Genomic DNA, 25,758 nt, shown 5'->3' on the forward strand with positions numbered 1-25,758 from the left:
TTAATATCTGCTGCAAATAAGCCACACAATTTTGATTGTCAACAATTTGATTATAGTAACACATACATATTCTGTGATGGATTGTAATGTGAACTAAGACATGATGGTGAGATACTTTGTCAGTGTATCATTTTACATAAAACAGAAAAAAAAACTAATTAATGAATTAACCTTTGTCAAGTTTTGTTCAAATTATTTTGTAATTAGTTTTGAATGCCTGTATTTATTTTTAAAGTTCCACCTTAACAACATGCTGATTTGATGTTTTAGGTAAAGGTTCTGAGAACAGTAACAACAAGACAGAATTCTCTGAAGCAAGGAAAAAATGATGCAATATTCCCTGTTACAATGAATGGACAGGATGATATGATCTGGGTTTCTGAATTAGAGAGGTAGGATGTAAAGTCATGATATAAAATTAAGAAAAATCATATTTGGAAATTTTAAAAACTGCAACTTGTAATGTTGAAGATACATATTTCCATTGCCAGTTTATAGTACTAAGCCTTGGTATTTGCTGTATCTTATTAGTTTAACTATTGAAGGCATGTTAAAAAAGTGCACGGACCTGGGAATTTTTTTTCCCTTTACCAATTATGTCCAAGTCAACACTAGATATGCTTTAATGTTTTAAAAGACAAGGCTTGCTTTTGTTTGTTTAGACAAATAATGTTTAATGAACATTTGAAGTGTTGAGATGGTCAAAATATGGCTGAGTAAAACAAAATGAGTGTTTATGTAGATGTATTTTGTCTCTTACATTTTGACTGTGCATTGTCATTACAGTCATAATTTTAACCAGCAGTGAGTAAATTATAGCAGATAAGTTTGCAAGGTGCTAATTTGGGCATATTTAAGCAGTTAAGCAGTCATAATTTTAGCCAGTAGTGAATGCATTATAGCAAATAAGTTTTGCAAGGTGCTAATTTTGGCTTATTTAAGCAGTCTTTATGAAAAAAAATAAATTCCACTTAATATTTATTCTTGGCTTAAGTACTTGGTTCACCATTTGGCATATGTCAAATTTAGAAACACCAAAATTTTACATAAACCTTTTTGCCTTAAAAATCTCAAAATTTTACTTGCCAAACAACCCACGACATGGTATTTCATTTATAATTTTTTATTAAAGTGTGTAGAAAAGTTTAATTTGATTAAATTAGGATCTTGCAAGGTTTTCTACTGAAACCGAGATAACATTTTTATATTCTTACAGAGTGTTTGGGTTTCCTGATCATTACACAGATGTTGGTAATATCCCTGTTACTAAGAGACGTCAGATGATTGGGAAAGCATGGAGTGTCCCAGTCGTCAAAAACATTCTTCACATTCTGACTGATTTTTTTGCAGCAAAGGAGAGGGAGGAAGCAAACAATTAAGTTAGTTTAAGTGAGATTATTTAACGGAAGCAATTTTTATTTTTAATCGAGATCATCTCATTCTGAACAGTATTTTATCAAGGTTTATAGTATTTTAATACATTTTTATCCAAAGAGGATATTGTTAGATATTTACACTTTTTATAGTTATATTTTTTTTTTTTTTAGCTCACCTGGCCAAAGGCCATCTGAGCTATTGCCATCACTTGGTGTCCGTCATCGTTGTTCACAATTTTTCAAAACTCTTCTTCTCTGAAACTACTTGACCTATTGGAACCAAACTTATATGAATGTTTCTTGGGGTACCCTGCATAGAACTGAAGTGGGGATTTTTGATCCGTCCAAAAACATGGCCGCCATTACTAAAAGTAGAACATAGGGGTCAGACAGTAGTTTTTCGCATATATCTCCAAAACCATTAGGTTTAGCCAAATTCTGACACGGGGTATAAGTAAGTGTTCAGCATGAGATCTACCTGCAGTCAAATTTTCATTTTAATCTATTAAGCCATGTTGGAGTTGTTGCCCTTTTTCAACGTTTTTTTTGCCATTTTTCATGTTATTTCTTTCAACACTTCTCCTCTGACACCACTTGACCAATGGAAACCAAACTTACTTTGAATGTTCCTTGGGGTATTGAACATAGAACTGATGTGAGGATTTTTGATCATCGAAAAACATGGCTGCCATTACTGAAAATAGAATATAGAGGTCAGACAGTAGTTTTTGCATTTAGCTCCAAAACCGTTTGGTTAAGCTAAATTTTGACACGATTAAAAGTGTTCAGCATGATGAGATCTATCAGTGGTCAGATTTTTGTGAAAATTTGTTGACCCATGTTGGAGTTACTGCCCTTTTTGGACGTTTTTTGCTGTTTTTGATGTTATTACTTTAAAAAAAATCTGCTCCTCAGAAACTATTCTACAAAATTCAATGAAAGTTGGCATTTTTGTTATATAGGGTATCCTTAATGAAATGACCGATTTATGATTGCTGAAAAAACATGTCTGCCATTTCTAAAAATAGAACAATGGGGGTCAGACAGCAGATTTTTCCATACATCTCCAAATCTGTTAGATTAAGCCAATAGTTTTCCATTGCTGAAATGATCCTTATTATAAGGCTTACAAATGTGTCCAATGAATCAAATGGAGTCAAAATTGTCTGACAACTCCATGTTAGAGTTATTGCAATTAAAAGGCAATAATTTAACAAGGTGAGCGATTCAGGCTCCGGGGAGCCTCTTATTGTTTTTATAGGTCTTATTTTTAGGCATTATTTGTTTTGAATGCTTTCAATTTGTTTATACCCCAACTCGATGAGTGGGTGGTGTAATGGAATCACAGTGTTGGTTTTGTTTGCAGTTTTCATTTCCTTTAGTTGCAATTGCATTTAGCGCTAGTTAAATTTAAATTTTTTCATTAGTATCTTTTTAATGAGTTAGTGTTTTTTATAACTTCATAAATTTCATTACCATTCCATATTAAATTCAAACACTGCCAGAAGTAGGTGATTCGTGGTGCAAAAAAAAAAACAAAAACAGATCAATGTTTTTTTGGTGGTCTGCACATGTTATATTTTCATTTAAAGATGGTGCTTTTCGTATAACAGATCTTTATTTTAGATAAAAACCATACCATCATCTCTCGCTTAAATTATCCAAATCAAGAACAATAAATCTTGCTAAGTACAAATTTCACGCAAAATCTACATATATATAACATCATAAATGTGCAACAACCAAATTACCTAGAGTGATCGATTGTGTTGTCTTTGTTTCTGAATTAAAAATACAAGTGATTTAGTGGGTTTTTGACTTGCATGAATCACATCCTTTCTGATTTTTATAAAGACTGATACATAAATGTTAAATTATTAAGACTTGTTTTCTGCTTTTTCAAAACTAAATTTTACTGTAGTAATTTTTGTTATATACTTACTGGTTATGATTATGCCATTGTTCACTTCGTTGACCAGATTCTTTCTATTTCACAAATTTAATTCCATTTGGCTCTTTAATTATGAAGTCATTTCATACCATACCTCAAAAATGCATGCAATATTTCCTGAATTTATTGTATATTCTTTGTTTTTCAGTGATTTGAATTGTTAAGATTTCTATAAACATGATTTAGTTCGTTGTTAAGGTTATGCCAGGAGCATTTAGATGGCAAAGTTAACTAGTAACTTGTTATGTGTTTAAAAAATTTTGTTACCATACTCTTTCAGTTTATGATGAAATAAAACTGTCAGATTAGACAATGAAATTATTTACGTATGGCCTTGTGGCTGGGAAAGGAAACAACCAAGTTTCTGCTGTTTTGAAGGGTTGTTTATGTGAAACAGATACAAGACACCTACTTGTGACCTTGATATATTTGTAAATCAATACCTGTTTATTATGACTTCTGAGCAGTCAATCTTAACATTAGGCCATTTGATGAAAATTTCTTGTCCGTCTGCCACTTTGGGGAATGGGACATAGGAATACCAGTATCCATCCATATAGTCTCACTTCAGGAAACAACTCCTCAAAAACCACATGACAGATTTTGTTTGACTTTCTTAGGTTTATTAGTCACCATGTTTAGTTGATCATATTGACCTGCTATTTTGATTCAGCAAATTTTACTGGAGTTATGGGACTTTGTTGAATTTGTACACACTACACTGTAGGAACACTTTTTGGACACAATTCCTCAGATACAGCTTGATGGATTTTGTTTGAATTTTGTAGGATTGTTAGTCACTGCATGTAGTTGATCATATTGGACCATCATTTTGATTCCAGTTTTACAGAGGAGTTTAGGGACTTGTGCACTTCAATTACGGTTAGAAGTTGCTTTTTTCCAGGCCAAATTTTATGGAAAAAAAACAAAAGGAGGAGGTCCTTTTTTCATTTTTATTTCCCAAAATAAGTGACCTTGGTGCTCATTATATTCACAGCCACAATGAGGGAAATGTTATTAATGTGGCTAAAAATGTGCACTAAGGCTTTCGAGGTAAGAGAGAGGCTTCAAGAACCTAGGAATTATTTATTGTTGGCCTTAGTTTTCCATTTTAGTGTGTGACACATAAACATTATACAATGTACTACATAGTATCAATCATCAGGGCATACAACCTCAAAGATTGATTTGAATTCTACTAAGTATTTAAAAATGTATTAGTACAGGTTTGAAGTGGGTGATTAGCCCAGAAAACAAATCTCCTGTGCAAAGAGTATATTCGAAATATCAAAGCTTTACACCTCTGCTACACTCCATACTTATCCTACCTCTTTATGCAAATCACAACAGTACAATGGAAATGGTTTTGGGAATTTAGAATGAGAAGTGCTCATGCCTTTTTAATTTGTTCAAATCCTGTAGAGAGATAAGTAATGTATCAAACCAGTTATACGTCGGTGGATTGTACAGAAACAGCCTGATCACAATATACCTCCTGCTTTTCAAAGGGGGTGTATAAATAAAGGTTCCTACAGGGTTTTTTTCCTTGTGTGAAAGTATCATGGACTTGGACTTTTAGTACTTGTAAACTTTTGTTGACAATGAGCAATTTTTCTCCAGTCCCATTTGCCTAGTATTATCTATAGAAACACATTTTAAAAATCATGTTTGTAATCTTTATTTTTGTAAATTTTGCCTTTTAATGTTTTTCATTAACAAAACTCCCACACTACCATTAAACGAAAATTTCTCACTATGAAATGGAATGAGATGATTGTTTCAACAAAACATTGAAAACTGCATGCAACCAGTCTTGCAGTGTCTCAGCATTCTAAATACTATACAGAGCTTACAGGTGATTGTGACATATTTATCTTAGCTGTTACAAATAGAAAAATCAACATTTTTGGCTTCATTAGGATATTTCATCACTCCTATAATTCTAGCATTAAAAAATCTACTCGCTCAATAGACATTCAAAATTAACTAAAGTAAACAAAATTTAATTAAGAACATGGCATATTCTGTGACTTAATTACAATTCAAAAATAGGTCGAAGACAGAAATGGTCAGGTTGCTGTAAACAGGAAGTAGATATGCAACAGACCTGTAATTGCATCCCAAAATATGGGACCCAATACTGAAGTTGTATATTAAATATCTAGTGGCTGTGATTTATAGTTGCTGAGAAAAATGTAATGAAAATATTTTCTCCACCTGCATGACATTAATCACTCTAAGTCAATTTGCACAAGTGCACCCAGGTAAAAAAAACTTACTTCAATATATGGGTATGAAGAGAAATGTTACTTGCAAAAAGCACCACACAATTTTTGATGATCATATTCTCATAAAATATATACAGTTTCAAGTCACTGTCTATCCATAAAATGAGAAAAGATAAAGAAAATTCACACCATCAATATAAACTTAATACACACCATTGACTGATTAAAAATAAAACTTTTCATAAGACCTCCATAGAAAGATATTTGACCTCTAGGGTATGGTGGGTTAATTTTGATGAAATTCCACAAAAAAAGTTGGACCAGTCTTTAAGTACTGAGTGCACCACTTATTATCCACCAAATTTTTCAATTACCTTTTTGTCTCAAAATCACAACATTTCAAACCCACCATTTGGTGTTACAATACAAGTTGACATTAAATACAAATACTAACAACATAAATTGCACTTAATAAATAATATAGAGGTGTAAAAGCAAAAATAAACTGAATATGGAAAACCAATGTAATTCCCATGGACACCCAAAAATATACTTCAATGATTATTTATGTATCCGAGTAGAATATTATTTTACAACATAACATGTTATCGATAACTTTGGGATTCAATACTATATGGTACACATGAAATATTCTGAAGTAAATGCAGAGATTTTGAAAAGAGAGTTCAAGGCTATTAATAACTTACTTAATCTTGAATGAAATTAGAAGTAGATCCAGAAATATAAATGGGGAGTTCTAGGTTATTAACTTACTTTTGCCCAAATCTTGAATGAAATTAACAACAAAACTTCCCTAAAATAAGGGAGGCTCATATCCCCATCCCATTTTCTGTTGGATCCACAACTAAAACATTGCTTTCATGAATCTATCAGTAGGCCATTTAAACAATTTCCTATTCCATGGACATTTTCAAGGAAAGTCAGATTCAAGTTAGTAACATTTCAATTAAGTGTCAGTCTCTGTAAGAATCGGGCAGTGGGTAAAACAAGATATGAAAAACCACCATTGTGAAAGTTTGATCTGACTATTTGTACCATCAAAATAAAGGAAGACAGGATTTTTTGTATCATTTTGGTAAATTGAGTTATTATTTCATTGAAATGCACTGCAAATGAACATTTCAAGGGCAGATAACTCTGTCAAAAACCTCATTTTTCTAACATTCTGTTGGAAAATTTCTGAGAAAATCCAGTGGTGCAAAGATCAAATAATATTCTTTTCAAATATAATAAGCATCCACGAGTGAAATTATATCGTCATATTGGTAGAGTTTTGGACATGCATGTTCCTGATTTTTCCTATTTTGCCTGATTCTTACAAAAACTTCAGACTGTTAAAACATTCCAAGGACTATAAAAGTCAGAACACCATGTAACATTTTTTTTTCTTTCATTGTTCATCTAAGGTTAGCTTGTTGTTGAAAAGATATATAGTAATTACCATAAATACTCATTCTCAACTTCCATATTTATTTTGCATAACATTTAGTTCTGCCTTTCAAACATCCAAATGCACTTACTTATTTCCAACTAAAAGCAGGTTTCTTCATATAAATTTATTATAAAATAAAATATTTGGAAGAAAGAAGCCTTCTTTCTTCTATTTTCAAATTGGAAACAAACAGAAATACAGAAAATGGTTAGAAATATAGTTTTTTCCTAAAGTGAATTGGAATTCTGAAGAGTAGAAGGTCCTACATATGTCATTGGCATTCTAGAATAAAATAGGTTAAAATCCACCAGAATGGGAAGTAAGCACTAAATCTGATAAAATACTAAGAAATGCATGAATTAAAATTCAAAGATCAACATTTGTGCTACATCCAATCATAATACATAAATATGCAAAAACATTCTACTATAATTTACAATAAATACAATAAATATAAAATTTGTACTCGTAAAAATATTCAGGTATTGTGCTGTTGTTACATGTGCTGATATGTGTACAATTTATTTTTTTACATTTGTACAAATGTGTTCGGAATGAATTAACAACATAAGGTGACAAGAGGATGCTATAATTATGAGTGTATGTACAGTTTAATGCAAATGAGCAATAAATACATGTATAAGCTCTGGATTATAACAAATAAAATTTTTACAGAAAATTTGACATTATGTTAAGTCTATCATGTCTTTAAAACTATTTGTGGGTATTCATTTTTGCTGTTATGAAAACTTATTTCAGAACACTTGGTGTTGAAAATCAATTTTGCGGATACTATTTTTCATGCTTTTCTGTCAACAGTGAAAGTCACAAAAACTAGTACACAATGAAAAAATTAAAATGTTTACTGTATTGACTTTGAACAGGAAGTCATACTGAAGGTAAAAGATCGGGACAAACTGTCGTCAAAATATAAAAAAAAAAATGACCTTGTCTCTTGAATCATAAATGTTTAATTTGATTGCACGTAATTGAAAACTAACTGACAGATATCTTGAAAATATTTCAAATAAAATCAAAGGAATGTTGATTAAAACTATAAATGACTAGGGAAAAAAACCAAACTATTATCTTGGGAGAGAATGGAAAAAAAATGATTTGCTGCACCAATATTAGTACCCTCTTTTACAGATAATTTCCAAGTTTATCATTCACAAAAAATTTAATTGTATATGAATCAAAAACTTCAAGCACTGCCAGCTCTTTTATGATTGTCATGGTGTAACATTTTAACATTTGTAGGTTAAAATTTCGAAAACTAAAAACTAAAATAATAGGGAATAAAATGAGGACAGTTTGTGCTACAGGGTAATTAAATCAATACAAAATTAAATGTTAAGGAGGTAGACCTAAGATAAGGGACACAACTCTTACAAATCATTCTTACATTTGTATTCAGCATTTAACATCAATCGCATGTACACGTCGAAGTTACTTGTATCAATTTCATTCTGTTTCAAAGGAAAGCTTGAAAGACTTTGCTGAAGTTGAATATGATACAAACCTATCACCGATTTCAAGTTTCTGTGCCTTACCCTATGTTTACCTCCTTAAATTTGGAAGGAAAATAAAAAGAAGTAATATTAGTTAAAGAAATCTTAATGAAAGGAAATTTCATAGAGGTATATGATACATCTTAAAAACCAAAACAAAGGGTTCCATACTTTTACTACATTAGTATTAAAATTTGGAATTATATTCTATCAATATCTTGGCCTTGTTATCATAAAATTAACCTTTCTACATGTACATAAAAATGGCTTTAATAAGGCAAGGGTTTTCAAGATAACTATACTGTAAATGTATTAATTTATGTGGATTCTTTGAAGCATTAATTAATGTGGATTCTGTCAAGTAAGCATATTTTGGGGCATCAATTTTTGTGGTTTTAAAGAATGATCAGCATTTTCAAAGTGATAAAAATCATATTGGCTTGAACTATTTTCCACACTCATCAGTGCATCACAAAAATAGCAGAAATTAGTACACCACGAAAATTATTATGTTTACAGTTTTTCAAGCGTTTTCAAAATAACTATAAAGACTGATCTACTATCACTTGCATAACTCTAATGTATTCTTGTTACATTTATTAAATGATTGATTGCCAGTGATGACTAGTATTCCCTTAGTCTCTACATTAGAAGATCAGTGGAAAAGAGTGAAAGTATAAAATATATATATATATATATATATATATATGGTGGATGGCAATCTCAAAATTACAGAAGGTTATTATTGTCCTTTTTATCAGCAATAAAAATTCTGTACATATTTGTTAATACATATGCACCAATTAATAAATTTGATTAAATCTTTCAAACTATGCTTATAGCTACATCATTTTATGACAAGAATATTCAGCTTCAATAGTTATCACGACTTCATGCTTCCCTGTGAGCGCTAAAGACAACAATAAAATATCTGCACCATGTTGTCTTAAAGACATTTGCATCAGGATATCCTAAAGCCCTGCAATCAATAAAGAAATGCCATTTTTTCACAGTCAACATTGAACATCTATGCGATCCTTCTATTATACAGTCAACTCTTACTGTATCACAAGCAAATCTTATTACTAGTCTGATGTGGCCAGCTCTTTTACATCAACCTTTTGAAACAAAAGTGTCGTGATTAATTTGAACTTAAGACTACAGCACCACGGTCCAAACGTCTGCCGAATTCAGGCTTAACTCCAAGGTCCAATACTTATTCAATGTCAGACTTCTGCTCCAAGGTCCATAACTCCAGAGTCAGCAATAGGTACATATTTATCACCAATCTGGACCAGCAGTATGACTTTGTCTACATGAGATCTTTTGATTGTTTCTCTATGGCAGGGAATCCACTTGTGCACCACAATTCCCACCATGCCCTTAGCAGGTTGCCAACCTTGCCATGCATTGCTGCCACCGTTGGCTCTCCATTCCTCATTTGGCCACTGTACATCAATACGGCGACCAAGATTTATATTAGAAAATACTAACTGTGGATCCATGATCTAAAAGGAATCACAGAGGAAATTACAATATAATACATATATTTCACTGAAATCCCAGGATATAATATTGAATCAATTTCTTTATTTCCACTAGCAAACCAATTTCAGTAATAATAATACAGCAATGGGCTAACAAAAGGGGAAGCAAAAATGATCAATTACAAGAAAGTCCATTATAGTAAAAAAAAAAAAAAAAAACCTTATAAAGTATTTTAAAGTTTCTATAAAAAAAAGATCCTATTATTCCAAATGTTTATCTAACCGAAAGCCCCCTCTTCCCTCTGTGGGAATTCCCCAACCATAAGAGTATGTTACATGAAAGACATACCCTGACTTTTTGGTTGAAAGTTTCCTTAGCACTGAATTCTGGAAGAACCCCAGACAATGCAGCAGCAAGAGCACTTGGTTTACCAAGAGAACTAGTAGTTGATATCAGACTTCCACGGTTCCCTAACGTCTGTAGTGCTATATCTTGCTGATTTGTTGGAGTTGTTGTGGCTCTCGTGTTACTGCCTACAGAAAAAGTAAAAAATATATGATAAATTTATAATTAGTTTTTATGTGTGTTAGAATTCCAAACTTTCTAATGCTAAAAAAATGAGATGGAAAATTACAGAAATTCTTGTTACTAAAAACGTAAAAGATCATCCATATGTGTTTGAGCTCGGTAATTTGCAGTTCAGACATTTGAGAATATTTTTTTTTATCCCAGCCTGAGTTTGACATGATCATTAGAAAGTGCTTACATCCTAAAAAGATATTATCAGTTTTTTTTATACTTTTCATCTGGTTATAAAAATCATTGTTTTGATTTGTAGACATAAATATAACTGCTTTTTGGTTTAAAAAAATATAACAGGTTTGCCTTGGTTGAGTCAATCTTTGCTACATGTATCATTAAATTTTAATGTCTTTTTTTACAATGTAATCATGGTTCATTTGAGACATTCTGAAACCTTAATGATCTATAATGGTCTGACATTTTATATAATGCTTATTAATTAACATTAAAGGAGAAGACTATGTTATTGTGCAAGTCATAAAAATCGAAACTAATCTGTTAAATATTCATGAAAATTATATTGAAACAAAATAATTTCCCTTTCTTAACTAATTAATCGAGACTAATTATTAAGAAATTTGAATTTCCCGCGCCTATAGGCATCACCACGATCAGTTGAACTTTGAGGTCACGAAGACGGTTTGTAAAGTGAAAGTAAATAGGTAATTGATTAAGATGTCTGAATAAATCTCAAATTTGGGACTTTTCCCCTATAATTTCAATCCAAAATAAACATAAGAAGAGATTGAGGCACAACATGTAGGCAAATGTCAGACATCACTGACGAATAACAGTATTTGCCGCCAGATTACTAGTATTTGTCTAAAGAAAATCTTATGGCTACTTCCGAAGAATTTTTGTTCGTGTTGCTGGTAAAAAAAACTTTTAAAACATTTTTCTTTCATCATTCATGCAATCATCAGCTTGCCAAGTCATCATGTTTTGGTGATTAGCCAAATAAAGAAATATTTACTGAATATTCTTTGTTTACATATTATCTGCAGTACTAGTATCAGAATCAAACCTACTAAGTGATGTCACGAGCCAATAGGAAGCTATCAGTAAAAATCATTAGTCTGACAATGATCTTCTTTTCAGAGAGTTCTGCAAGATGGCTATCCATTTACATTTCAAGGATTTCGAACTTTGCATAGCCTTCGCCATTTTATAAAAGCACATTTTGCACTAAAGGTTATTTATTTTTGTTTACGTGGGCATGATTTATCATAAGAGCCTAACATAATAAAAAGGTGATCTTTCCCTTCAATATAACATAAAATTACCTAAAACACTTCAGTTATGCTTGAACTTTTCATACCTTTTACTACCTAAGCAAACAAACCGGTTGCCAAGTTTGAGTAAGTGAAGGTTAATCACTACGATTTCTTACTGACCTCCACTTTCGTTACAGTGTTTGATAAATCAATGTATAACAAATCAAAGCTTATTTATATTGTTTTTATATGAAAAACTTTGGTATATGTCCTTTAAGAAGTGCTCAAGCCAACTAAGTTTGACATATTTAAGTTCAGCAGAAAACTGCTTCACCGTAGAAATACCTTACAGTATTTAATCATAAAAGGTGCAGTGTGTGAATTTTGACGTATTAAGCGGTCTGTCTAAAACACACAAAAAAAAATTTTTTTTTCGCAAAATATTAACTTTGGGCTTTAGTACTTATTGTAATACTTAGCATCCAACAAAATTATAGAAACACATAAATTCTTTGTATACCTTTTGCCTCAAAATTACCAAATTTTACACCTGTTAAAACAACCTTCCATACAGAATCACATTTCAACTACTAAGCTACATACAAGTATTTAATGACTTAAAAGTAATACATTATAACAATAATCAATTACTTATGAAATAAAGAAAAAGTATTTCTTCATCCCTATATTTACTAGGACTCTTAATACTGGTAATTCTTAGACACATACATTCAAACGAGATTATAATGATACATGCGCACCAATATCTTTTTATAAAATATTACACTGCTCCATTCACTGTAACAACGACAGAGACTCTGGAGTTCCAATACAAATTAATGATATTAAGCACAAATTCACATAAAAAGGGAGACCTTATTAAGTACAAGAATCCCAACATTTTTAGATATGTAAGAAAAAGAGAAAAACAAATAATTCATAGAAATACTGTGAGCAAAACTCACAATTAGTTGCCCATCTCCCCTCCCAAGGACAAATGGACAGGGAGCACGATCACTATGTAAAATTTGGCAATTTGCAGGAAATGTATACGAAAAAACTATGCCTTTCCAACTTTGGCTGATGCTTAGAGATGCACTTAGTTTTTAAGCCATGATTATATATTTTGTGGAATTTATTTTGAAGTTTTCAGCCAGACCACTGTAATATACCAAAATTAGAACCCAGCTAAAATAACCTGCTATATGGTTCTTCCCACTTAAAATATAACCGTCTACAATTAAATAAATGACAAATTTTTCAAAAGAATCTCAACCCTATTTTGTTAATATCAACCTACCAGCTGATCCAAGTGCTGTAGCTGCACCAGTATGAGAACAACTCACTGAATAAGGTAAATCTTCAGGGAAACCAGAACTACTTCCTGCACACGTAGCACCACAGCGTCGTCTCATCCTGTAATCAAATTCAATATGAAATTTTTACATAACTTAAATATATATCTAAGTTAGATTGTGTGAAATGTAAAAGGGTAAGAAGGGACAAAGCCAACATGAATTAATGACTCTCTTATCCATGAAGATTTTACTTACTGTATTCTTCTGTATATTCCATGCACTTTTTTTTAAGTCACAGACGGGTGTGTGTCATATACACCAAAACAAAAATTTTCTTTTCTAGATTTTTTTCTGGTGATACTTCTCAGTGGAAATCAGAACAGAAATTGTCAACAGAAAATAACATCAATTGTCTTAAATATATACTCTTACTAAGTTTAAAACCTAGATTTTCACAGAGTTAAATAAAATTTAAGTTGCAATAATTACTCATATGATTTTTTAAGCACTATTATAACCATGCTTCACATTTAAATGTCTGTTATGTTAATCCTAAGAATGGAGTATGTATGTATAATAGTAGAAAAAACATTTCTGTCAGAAAATTCCAAATTTCCAAGTAATTTTAGTACAATTACCATTACTAAAACACTTTTAATAAAATGCATAGTGCTGACTGAATGGTTGGCACACTGAATAAGGACAAAAGTATCCTAAATTTAACACCAAATGTAAGGGGGCAACAATAATGACAATATAACACTATCTGTTGGAATATTTTATGTGGTTATATAAAAATAAGGTAAACGGATTCTGTTGGATAGATTGACAGACAGACCGATTAACAAATGGTGTGAAAATCTATTATTATCATAATTTTATTATGCTGGTAGAGGGCTAAATATAACACTTTAATGAAGACTAACTGCTTAAAAATATAGTGCCATACTAAGAGATAATACCTTTTCCATACATTCTGAAAGAACATTTTCACATTAGCAATAATAAACTCCCCACCAATAATACTGGATAACTGCGTATGTGATGATGAATAGGATGTGGTCAATGGTGACACATAGATTGGGTAGCCAATTGGCTGGTCACATGACGAGTTTATCATGTTACGTAATGCTTGCTTGGCATTCTGAATGCTGCCTCTTTCTGGATTACGATTACGTAGGAAGATAAGTTCTTGTTGCTGGCCGGCCCATAGTCCTCTTACACACTCTCGGTTAACCTGAAATGTGTCAACATAGTGAGAACTGAAATATTTAACACCAATAATTAAACATCCAATTTTAAATGTACAGACCTTTTTTTTCTATTAAAATCTTGAAAGAAAATGTTACATTTCAATGCCACAAAATACTCACTTTAATTTAAAATACTACTGAATTCCTTTATATGAAGATTCAAGTCTACTAACTCTGTAGTTCTTTATGTTATAACAAATTCTAGATTGACAGTATTTACAAGTTATGATATTAGTGTTGGGAAATCCAGTATCAAGGTTCCTATTGGTTCATTACCCACCTTCACAACTCTAAATGTGAGGAACTTTTTGTTGAGCATAATAATCTTGTACTCATCTGTGCCTTCATCAAATACATGTCTGAAATTGTACAAATAATTTAAATATTAACTAACTCGTATGATTTTATAATTTTCATCTAAGTACATGTATCATAAAAGTAAATTAATGATAATGAATAAACACAGTGTCATTCATTTTTGCCTGAAAATTAAATCATGATAGTCTACTCTACTTTATAATAACCCTTTAAATATTTCTTCAATATTAATACATTAGAATTTTTTTTCATCTTGGTTAATAGTTTGTGTGGCTCTTCTTATCTACTGCTATTCACCTCTGAAGAAACCATAAGATCAGACTTTGGGCCTCCTTTTCTATTTTTGTATTACTTTCTATTTGTATTTGTGACTACCTTTTACTTGTTTATCAGTCTTACTTAAATATTACCTTAAATTATCAGGTATTTAATTCTTCATTTAAAACATTATTTTGCTTTTCAAAAATATGAGGCAAGCCTACTACAACTACATATATGTCCATGTAATTATATTGACAATACCATACCTAAGAGCTAACAAAGAAGGTGTATTAGATAAGACAGCATTTCTCCATTGCGGATCTGCCTCATGGGAGATAACTAGAGTATTCTCATAGTTAGTAATAGCATTGTACAAGAATGATTCATCTTCATATTCATCAGTATACATGAAACAGTCCTGAAATAAAAAGAAAGGAATTTTGAGCATCCTTTTAATGTCACACAATAAAATACACATTTTTATGAAAAAACTGATACATAGAGCAATCAAAGTGCTGTCAGTTATAGAGATATAAATATCTGCATTTTTTTTTCATGTGCCACAACATATACACATTTTGCCTTATTCTTAGAATGAAAAGTACTTAATATTATGTCACATTTTTAAATAGGACATAATTAAAATGGTAAAGAGAATGACTGTAGCTGTTGTAAAAACAGAAACATTTAAACCACTGCTAGATATGACTAGACATACACATATATATATATACCATACAATTTCAATAGACAATATTTAAATGTTATTATTAAAATATTAGGATAATGAAACAGACTTATATACCCCGTAGTCTGATAAAGATTTGCTTATAGAAAATTACTAAATGCTTTAAGCTAAGCTAGTGGTGAGCATAGAAACTAACAGTTTATGATGGAAACAAGGGCTGGTTTGGACACAATATAGCACAAAATTTGAAATTTAGTTATCTGACCAAAAATTTGAAAAGTCGATTATTTAGGGTGTGGCAGGCAGGGATTTTCATAAGGATCCAATACAAAAATGATTTTCGAAAATTGGGCCTAATATAAAAAAGTTGATTTTATTGGGGTGTGGCCCCTTTGACTCCTTTTAACTCAAAATCTACAAGAAATATCTGAAATCTGATTTAAAAAAACAGGCAGGGAATTATATAAGAAACCCCCTACATCTGAATCATGAAAATCAGATCAACAATAAGTTTTTTTCTATCCATTCTAATGATAACACCTATTTACTTCTTTTGGCCTCTTTTTTTCAAAAGAGGTGGGCAAAAACCTCCAAGAACTATAAGACCTGTCACCATGTCCCTAAGAACAATGTGTTATAATTACAACAATGATGAAAACGATGAAGACAGGGTGATACCATTATATGACCAAAAAAATTTTGCGGCTGTATAGAAATTTGATTTAAAATTAGTGGCAAATAATAATGTAACAACAAAAATAGCATTGAGATATCATAACCTATAACAATTAATACACTTATGACTTTTTGTGAAATTGACTATATATATTTATTTTATAAAGTCCCCCTTTGTTAGCCGAAGCCTGACATTATAACTTCAGATAGGACAAAAAGTACCATATATATTGCAAATTTCGATATGCCATACACTTGTTTCAAGAAGTAACCTCAGAACAGCAGCATTAGAATCAAATATATAGGAAGATCTTCATACAAAAATTAACTGTATACAAGAAGTACTCAAAGCCATAACTATCAAAATAGGTAGCCAAATCCATCACCCAAAAGTTCTATCTTGTGAAATACAAGAAATAAAGCCTAAAAATGACAAACCTGATGAAGTTTAAGAGCCATCCGGATAGCTGGGGCCACAACTCTTCTTAGAAGTTCCATATCAGCAAACACCCATTCATCATGTGGAGATGTGATTCTGAAATCTCCCTTAAACAAGGCATGAAGACCAAACAGGAATAAATCAGCACTAAAAAACAACAGGATTTCAATTAAGTGAGAGTAATTAGAGAATACTGGCAAAAAATATATATAGAATGACAAAGACATGGGCAAAAACTTGAGAAAAAAAAGGAAAACCGATACGGTCTACATATAGACAACAGAATACAATATAATTACATGTCTAAACAAAAACTTAAGATTATAAAAAAACTGTGCAAAAAAATAAATACTGAAGCACATGCAAAATGAACTTCCAGAGGAAGCTGAGAGTAACAAAATTTATTTTCTTTATTTAAGCTTGGTTTATCTGTTATTTTTATGGTTTTCACCATCATGTATGTGACATTTGAGACTATTGCTCATTAAAAACTACTTGTTTTAATATAAATCATTAGAAATTTTTGTGAATGTTAAGTTTAAAATATTAACAATCTAACACTGCTGAGAGTGCAAGATAAAGAAATCTCAGACAACCAATGGTAAGTTTTAAAATTCACTTACAAGACTTTGCCGAGTACAGAACATTAAAATCTTACACGTGGGTGTCCGAAATTTCCTAGTCTTGCATTTTTTGGCAATGTTTGATTCTTTTTCCTGCTTTAAAACTGATTTAGAGATTAGTAAACCAATTCAAAACACCATTCTGGTCGAAATTCTGTCACATTTACAAAACATTATCAAACATTTCATTGTGACATAATAAACATGTCATGTTTTATCTCACCAGTGGGTGCACGGGTGAGAAACTTGTCAACAATATGCACATACAGTGATATGGGTGTACACAACAGTTTTAACAAAACAAATACTTGTACAGACACAAAATATATGTTATTTGTATGTATTTGCCACCCATGTAAAATCACATATGGAATATCACTGGGATATAACAGTCTTAAGGAGGCAGACCTAGGTTTAAGGGCATAACTTTCTCAAATCATTGATACCTTTGTGTAAAGCATTTTACATCAACCTCACGAAAGCAACAAAGTAACTTTGATTGATTTTATTATGTTTTAACTAAAGCCTTGATAGGCTTTAGTTAAACTGAATATGATACAAACATATAATTGATTTCAGGAGTTATGTCACTTACCTCAGGTCTACCACCTTAAGTTAGTATATTAAGCTATAAAAGATACTACCTGGCATGTATACTGGCAGATAAGGTGTTGTGAGCAGCAGTACCTAAAGCTCGTCTCCCTAGCAACCCAAGACAATAACAAAGGGAAACAACTGGAGAGTTCTTGGTAATGTCTTGCTCCTAAAACAATATAATATCTTTTTTCACAAATAAGGTAAAAAGTTTGTAATTCACATGAAGTTCATCAGATTCATAGGAAATAAAATCACCTAATAAGATAAAGCTTAACTTAAAAAAATCAGAATTTTAATGATAAGTCAATTTTCAAAATTCTTTCCTATTGCTTTCAACTGACTAATTTGAATGCCACTTGAGAAGCAGATGATATGTTTGTTTATTTTCCTTAAATGTAATATTTATCCAATATGCTTTCTGATATAAAAGATAAAATTAGAAACAATAAATTGTTTCACAAAGGTAACATAATCCAATGTAAGTTTCTATAAGACTAAATAATTGGGGAAAAAAAACATGCTACTTATCAAATCCATGAACATTACCTTATCACGTTTCTCATAGCAATGTTTGATCCATTTCAAATATACTGAGCAAAATTTGGTCTTGGAAACACCTTTCAGCTTGGAGTCATAATCTTCATCAATATGATGAGAGAACATAGGATCCACATCAACATAATTATCCTCGGATGTTATTCTAATGGACTCCAGTATGGCATCAGTCTCTAGCCAGGAAGATAAATGGGGTGATCTCACAGTATAGTAAATAATACTCTGGAAAAGTGGATATCAAAGCTTTATTACTGTATCTCAAATGTACATTGACATGCAGTTTTTACTTCACGTAAGAGAAATTATGCGTGCTATATAATACTGATGGAAAGATACTGACCTTTTAATATAAATAACCTTTCCAAAAAGCTTTGCATGTTGCTTTATATTCTCACAATGTCAGGGCTCCTTGGGTCCCAAGGACACAAAGGACACAGGAACTCTGACATTGTAAGGATGGTTGCTTTATATACATTGTACTTACAAGTAATTTCATTTTTTTTTCATACTACTTTCCTTCCATACTTAAAATATAAATCAAGACAAATAGATACAGGCTATTATGTTACTATAATATGCTGTAAATTCAGATAATAATGTGTGCAATATTCATTGCAACTTTGTAATTTCAGCCAAAAATGAAATTTTAATTTTAGTCATTTTGAGAAAATTCCACACAACAATGTTGTTTAAAAAAAATGCAGTATGTGAGTTATTGTGAAATAAAGTAAGTTACAATAATTACACAGATCATTCCTTTCCTTCAAAATTCTCAAAGACAAGCCCAAATAACAGAGGACTGTAAAGAATTCAACTAGCCCAAAACCAGAAATGTACACATCATTTCACTAACCTGATTCAGTTTTTACTAGGCCGGACTTCGGGCTAGTGGCTTAAGGAAAGCACTGCACAGATACTATTACCCCGGTATTTGTAGGTATTAATGTTCATGTTTTGTCATAATTTTGTATTTTAGTTTTAGAAGCAGTTAATTTTTTTAGAGCATCAAAGTTTTCAATGGAAGTTCAACCTTTAGGGGTTTTCAATTTCCATGGTCCAATTAGAACACAACCCTACAATCCACAAATAATGGTGTGTCAAGAAAAATCATTCTTTCATAGTAAATGTGAAAATGTCTTGAGAGTATCAATTATAATGCTATCTTTTTTTTTTTCATTCAATTCATATATGCTTGCAAATATTCATCTTTTCAATGTCCAAATTCTTCTTCCTGTTCAGAATTTGACAAAAGAAAAGATTCCTTCCCTAAGACTATTGAACAGAAGGTATATCATGACACGGAGAGGTATTTGTGAAAAATACCAGTCAAGGGAAATTTGATTCTCAAGAAAAAATTTTTTTTGTAAATACCCCTCCCTGCTATGATATATATGTTTAATAACACTGAATATCAATTCAAAAAGTGACTGATTGTTTTATACAATCACCGTCTTCTTCATTAACTTTCCTATATCTTTCTAGTTCTGCTACACACCCGCCCATTGCAGAGCTGTTTTTTACAGTATGACATCCGTTTTTTAAAACTGATTAATCATTTCATGTTACTTTGAGCCATAAGACAAAATAACTTGTTAATGGAATTTGGCAGAATGGGGCTCATGAGGGTAAAAAATGCATATACCTATTGGCAAATACCATGACTAAAAGGGGAATAGCATATTTTTTGTGAGTATGCCTTGGCAACTGTAAAAATGACTGAAATCATAAATATATAATTAAAATACACTTGCTATCAACCAATCAGAATGCAGGATTCTTATGTAAGGGTTTAATAACAAAAAAATTATATAATCTAAAAAAATACCAAAGCTAACCCACTTACCCTGATATAAAATGATATGAGGATTTTTCTAGTTTCATAACTCTGGACCATAGATGCTGCATTGTTATCAGATATGCTATACCCATCCAGTACATATTTAGTAACCACAACCTCCCATGCCAACCCTCTCTGGTTAAATGCTGCATTGAGTGACAGAAAATGAGGTAGATGCCCTGGTTCACAACAACAAAACCCTGGAAATATAAATAATAAATATACAAAACCCATCAACACTAAGGCTTCATTCCTTGTAATGCACATGAAATAACTTCTTGTTGCATGATTGTATGATATTTCGCTTTTTTATTGCTATGAAGGATTTTATGATATTTTTTAAACCAGTTAAAATCTGCTTTTAAATTGCACATCATCAAACTAATTACTAACATGAATCATTTTTTTTTAAAGTTTGAAATTAAATCATGAATTGTTTTTACATCTATAATATTACTTTGTTCATTGCTGTTTTAGTTAAAACAAGCAATAAACAATATTGACATATAATGTTCTGGCTAAGATCTGAACACAAATGGGCCCAGGAGGATATACTTAAGCATGTGATCAGACATAATTTTACAAAGCAGAACAAAAAAAGAGAACAAATTTATGAAATCTGAAGTAAACATATAGAAAAATAGAAAGGAAATAGTAAAAGCTGGACTGAAAAAAAAACAGAAGAAAATCATGTCTGTGTGATTTGTTAGACATACCACAGACCCCAAGATTTGTCAAATTGTTTTAATACACTTAGTACATGTACTGTAAATGTATTAATTTTCCCGATTACTAATTTTCACTGATTCTGTCAAGGCATCAATTTTTGGGGTTTCAAATAATGACAAGTGTTCTGTAGTGTTAAAACTCAATTTTGCAGGTACTACTTTTCTGGTTTTCTGTCCACCATGAAAATAGCAAAAAAATAGTACACCACGAAAATTAATACTTTTATAGTATAAATGGCACTTGAAGGAGTAACTTGTATAGTGATGTTTATTTCATTTATAGATGTCTTTGGTGACTGTATTAATAAAAAATTCATCAAGGTATTTTGAAATTATAAAGAATGACATAAGAGCACTCATAGGGGCAGAAGGGTGTAGTTCTTACAGGATGGGCTTGTCACTTCTCCATGTCTATCTAGTGAAGGCATTGGACTTTGCTTTATCCTAATCAACCGAGATTTTAACATCAGCTCTAGACTAGTACTTCAATGATAAAAGTCTGTGGGTTTTACTACAATGTATTAGATATGATCGAAAATATTACATACTTAAGGCTGTCTACTAGTATACCTTCATTATCTTCAACACCTTCAGTGATAGCCTCTACTTCTCTCTGTTGACAATATGTTCCTGAAACAATATCAGTTTAAGCAAGTTTTGGTTTAAAACATAAAATAAATTAGGTAAAATAGTATTTTAAAAAATATTAGCTTTCCCTTCTCGTGCAGTCCTAACTTGTAAATCAGTTCCTTCATGAACTACAATTAGTAATTCAAAAAAAAAAGATTCTTCGATATATGTATGTACATTTACACAACCACTTCAATAGATAAGTTTATACTACTTGATGACAATCCATATTTGTTTTGCCCTACTTTATGAAAATGAACCATGAATATTGATCTTAATGTGATTTCAACATAGGTACTATGAAAACATTCATAATCTGTAGAGAATTATTTGCTGCTCACCACAGAAAATCAATTAAAACTGTCATCTCTAAAAGAAAATTTCATTGCATACAACTCACTAGCTGTAATGATTCATTTAAATATACTTTAAACACTATTTCTTTGACTGAAATCATATAAATTTCATCTTGAAGTAATACACCAACAGAATCATGTACAGTTACTCACCCCTGAACTCTAATCCTCTTAATTGGAATGTTACAAGTCCATTGCCCAATTCTATTACATGTACAAGTGCGTTGAGGTAGTCAGATGCCATAATAAAACAGTCCCCCTGTTCAACATTCCCCCATCTCCCCATCATTAAATCCCCACAAAAACTGTGCTGTAGTGATCTTGTTAAATGTTCATAAAATATTGAATTTAAGTTGTTATCATCAGCACCTGAAAGATGATTTAAAAAATGTTTACATGTATTTTGTCAATAACAATTAAAATTGCATGTATTACTTGCACAATTAGATACACGATTAGTGATAGTTATCAACACTAACAAATGTTGTTAAGTGAGGCATTGAATTTTTAAGTATACAGTATAGGTACTATTGTTTGTGGGATACCGATTTTCATGGTTTCTGTGGGTAGGCCAAACCACAAAATTTGGTTACCAACAAAAAGGAGATTTCCATTGATGTGTATACTAAAAAACCTCAAAACCACGAATTAAAAGAATCTATAAACTTGTGTTTCTTCCCCAATTCACGAATTAAAGTACTTCTACAGTATATGTAACTATTTTTATGCTTAAATTTGGTGTTGTTCTGCATTAGCTTGTATTAAAAGATAATCTGATATTTTCTTGTCTACGAAATTGATAGATTTATACTTGTTAAGATGCTAATAGAAATAAATTTTACCTGGATTTCTTTCCAGTTGTGATGACAGTCGTGTATTTGAATGGTCCACTCTTTTTGTGCTATAGAAAAAATGATATGTGGATTTAACCATAAGCAAAAATTATTTCATATAATTAAAAAAATATACTACCTACTCATTAATGTAAACTTGAACTGTAGATTGCTTTCAGCACAAGATGCTTTAATTGAAAAGCACAAAAATAAACAAAATATATACATGAATATATATATAATGAAGGCTTGCTATTTTTCAACCATTAACAAGTAACAATGTCAACTTACTTGTAGTCTTTTTCCCAGAATTTGACTGGACGAGCATAAGAAGTGATAAATATAGCACTACCAAGGAATGGATTTAATGGCGTAGAGAAGAAAGCAGATACACCTGCTTGTAAAAACAACATGGCAGAATCTACATATAAGTCAAGGAATATGAGCTTATATCAGTTTTGTATAATACTAGAACCAAGGGTGAGTCTAGGCCTAGTGCATATCCTTCCATTTTGAGAATAAATAAGTTGAAATGAAAGTGTGATGGTGCACACCCCTCTTTGGTCTGTCAGTGGACCCTCCTGTTCTACATTTCCTGTATTTGCCCTGAGAACTTCATACAAAAGGAAATCAAACATGTGATGTAGTGGAGTTTTCAAATGAGTGAAAATATATGGATAAAAGACAGTCATCAATACCAAAGGGAAAGCAGATGAAAATTCAATCCCAAAACAAAAAGGTATTAAAAAGTACACAAAGACAAATGATAAACCTCTTGTCAATAGGATCTCAAGTATCAATCAAATGCTGGCCTGATTTTTATATAGGTATGATATGGTTGATTATTGTGGTAGATAAATGTATTGTCTACTCAAAAATACAGATCTGAATACAAAAAGGGCTACAATTACATGAAAATATAGCTATGTAGACTGAAAAAGGCTTGCTTTTCATTAGTTTTTTCTACATCATAAAACATCTCTACTATAGGCAGTTGGTACTTAAGCAAGCATGGAAATCTCTTAAATTAATAGAGTACACATTTAAGAGAGGGTAAGACATGAAATTAAATACCCATGAAATGGGACAAACATCCTAAATTGCAAAAATGAGTTGATTTACAATATGACAATATATGGTTTCTGTTCTTTGAGCTCATATAAACCTTGAACAGATAAAGGATACGTGGAACACTAAATGGTTGAGCAAATGCATGGAAGGCAGACCCCCATGTGATCTGCCATGGAGCTATATAGGTCAATATAAACTTCATCTTCAGTAATAAATCACAGAACTGAAACAGTAAGAAAAATTGCAATTAAAAACATCTATAAAAATGAAGTTAACATCATGATTTAGTTGTAAAATTATTTTTAAAAAGATCCAATTCTACTTATATTACAATATATAACATTTATAAGATATGATTTTATGAAGCCAACCAAAAATGTGGAAATCAGTAAAGATCTGGTATAAAAAGAAACATAATGGTAAAATCCAATTTTTAAAAAGCTAAATTCCACTTTAAAGCGAAGGAAAATCAGGTCTGTAATGAATAGGCCTTGAACAGGGGTACAAATTTATTTATTAATATGGTGACTGAAACTTGGTTGGTCAAAATAACATACCAGTACATTTGAGAGATATGACATTTCTCTTGGTTTTCATTTAGGATTAGTCTTCTCTGACATGTACAAATCATACAATACTAATATGGGAATTGTATATGAAACCACATTTATTGTAAAGCAATATAATTTCCCCCATGGAAAGCAATGCAACGTCAGCATGCAATAAGTTTCCATATTGCATTAGTGCAAATATAGTTAAAATTTGTAACATTATCTGTGCCAAAAATGTATTTTAAACAGGACTAAATTGTATTGCCAAATAATATAGGGTTATTGCATGAATGCTGAGGAATATCACCCCCAGTAAAATTTTAAATTGCACAAGTTTACAAGTGCAATATACATTCTGAGTTATAATATTCCCCAGTATTCATGCAATATCCCTATATTGTATGCAAACAACTCAGAATATTTCTTTAATTTTTGATTAGACTGCAAACTATGCATAATACATATATGTTATGTGTCAACCTACCTTTACAAAAATAATAGATATAAAAAAATAATCAATGAGGAATGTCTCCGAGGCCTGCCTATAGTCGTACTTAAAGAAGAACACAGTAAAGGTCATGATTAGGTACTGTTTAGATGTCTGTGAGAAGGCAAATCTCAACAACTTCATAGAACACATCACAATTATAAATGGCCCAACACTGAAACATAAAAAATTGCATTATTAAATATTTCACATTTCAAGCAGAGAGTAGGATCAGAAAACAGTTTGAAGTTACAGTGAAACCTGTCTAAACCAAACCTGAATAATCTGAAAACCTGTCTAAACCAAACACTGAATAATCTAAAAACCGGTCTAAACAGCACCCAGAATAATCTGAAAACCTGTCTATACCAAACACTGAATAATCTGAAAACCTGTCTAAACCAAACACTGAATAATCTGAAAACCCATCTAAACCAAACACTGAATAATCTGAAAACCTATCATAACCAAACCCTGAATAATCCAAAACCTGTCTAGACTGAATCCTGGTTAATTAGAATACCTGTCTTAACTTAACCATTAATAATCCGAAACCTGACTATACCAGACACCTTTTAAAGACCTTTTATATCAGTTTACACATATTGAATGTTAATTGACTGAACACTTGTCTAAACCAAACTAAATTCTGTCTAGACAGGTTTCACTGTATAAAACAGATATCTCATATTTAATTGTTACAACCATCAAAAACAAATGATATAAGAACTTTTACCATTATTTAAGATTGCAAA

The 25,758-nt window shown here is 31.3% G+C and overlaps 2 protein-coding genes across 6 annotated transcripts in view; one reads left to right on the top strand and one right to left on the bottom strand.

The window, feature by feature from the left end:
* LOC148625413 (uncharacterized) overlaps positions 1-3,634 on the top strand; it is a 41,348-nt gene extending 37,714 nt beyond the window's left edge. For all 3 annotated transcript variants that reach the window (XM_088568934.1, XM_088568935.1, XM_088568936.1), the window contains 2 exons: positions 271-392; positions 1,217-3,634. In XM_088568934.1, the coding sequence (XP_088425060.1) occupies positions 271-392; positions 1,217-1,379 (285 nt within the window). In that variant the 3' untranslated portion in view covers positions 1,380-3,634. The remainder of the gene's footprint in view (positions 1-270; positions 393-1,216) is intronic.
* A 1,355-nt stretch (positions 3,635-4,989) lies between these two features.
* LOC148625416 (pecanex-like protein 1) overlaps positions 4,990-25,758 on the bottom strand; it is a 44,605-nt gene continuing 23,836 nt past the window's right edge. For all 3 annotated transcript variants that reach the window (XM_088568932.1, XM_088568931.1, XM_088568933.1), the window contains 16 exons: positions 25,001-25,178; positions 24,080-24,188; positions 23,186-23,315; positions 22,904-22,962; positions 22,215-22,430; positions 21,646-21,705; positions 20,354-20,547; positions 18,502-18,732; positions 18,003-18,121; positions 16,735-16,882; positions 15,200-15,351; positions 14,635-14,713; positions 14,064-14,338; positions 13,104-13,219; positions 10,356-10,540; positions 4,990-10,027 (listed from right to left, as the gene is read on the bottom strand). In XM_088568932.1, the coding sequence (XP_088425058.1) occupies positions 9,746-10,027; positions 10,356-10,540; positions 13,104-13,219; positions 14,064-14,338; positions 14,635-14,713; positions 15,200-15,351; positions 16,735-16,882; positions 18,003-18,121; positions 18,502-18,732; positions 20,354-20,547; positions 21,646-21,705; positions 22,215-22,430; positions 22,904-22,962; positions 23,186-23,315; positions 24,080-24,188; positions 25,001-25,178 (2,533 nt within the window). In that variant the 3' untranslated portion in view covers positions 4,990-9,745. The remainder of the gene's footprint in view (positions 10,028-10,355; positions 10,541-13,103; positions 13,220-14,063; positions 14,339-14,634; positions 14,714-15,199; positions 15,352-16,734; positions 16,883-18,002; positions 18,122-18,501; positions 18,733-20,353; positions 20,548-21,645; positions 21,706-22,214; positions 22,431-22,903; positions 22,963-23,185; positions 23,316-24,079; positions 24,189-25,000; positions 25,179-25,758) is intronic.

The sequence above is a fragment of the Perna viridis genome, chromosome 2, assembly GCF_037379345.1.
Source record: "Perna viridis isolate PV_CMFRI_1.1 ecotype Kerala chromosome 2, ASM3737934v1, whole genome shotgun sequence".
Classification (NCBI taxonomy): domain Eukaryota; kingdom Metazoa; phylum Mollusca; class Bivalvia; order Mytilida; family Mytilidae; genus Perna; species Perna viridis.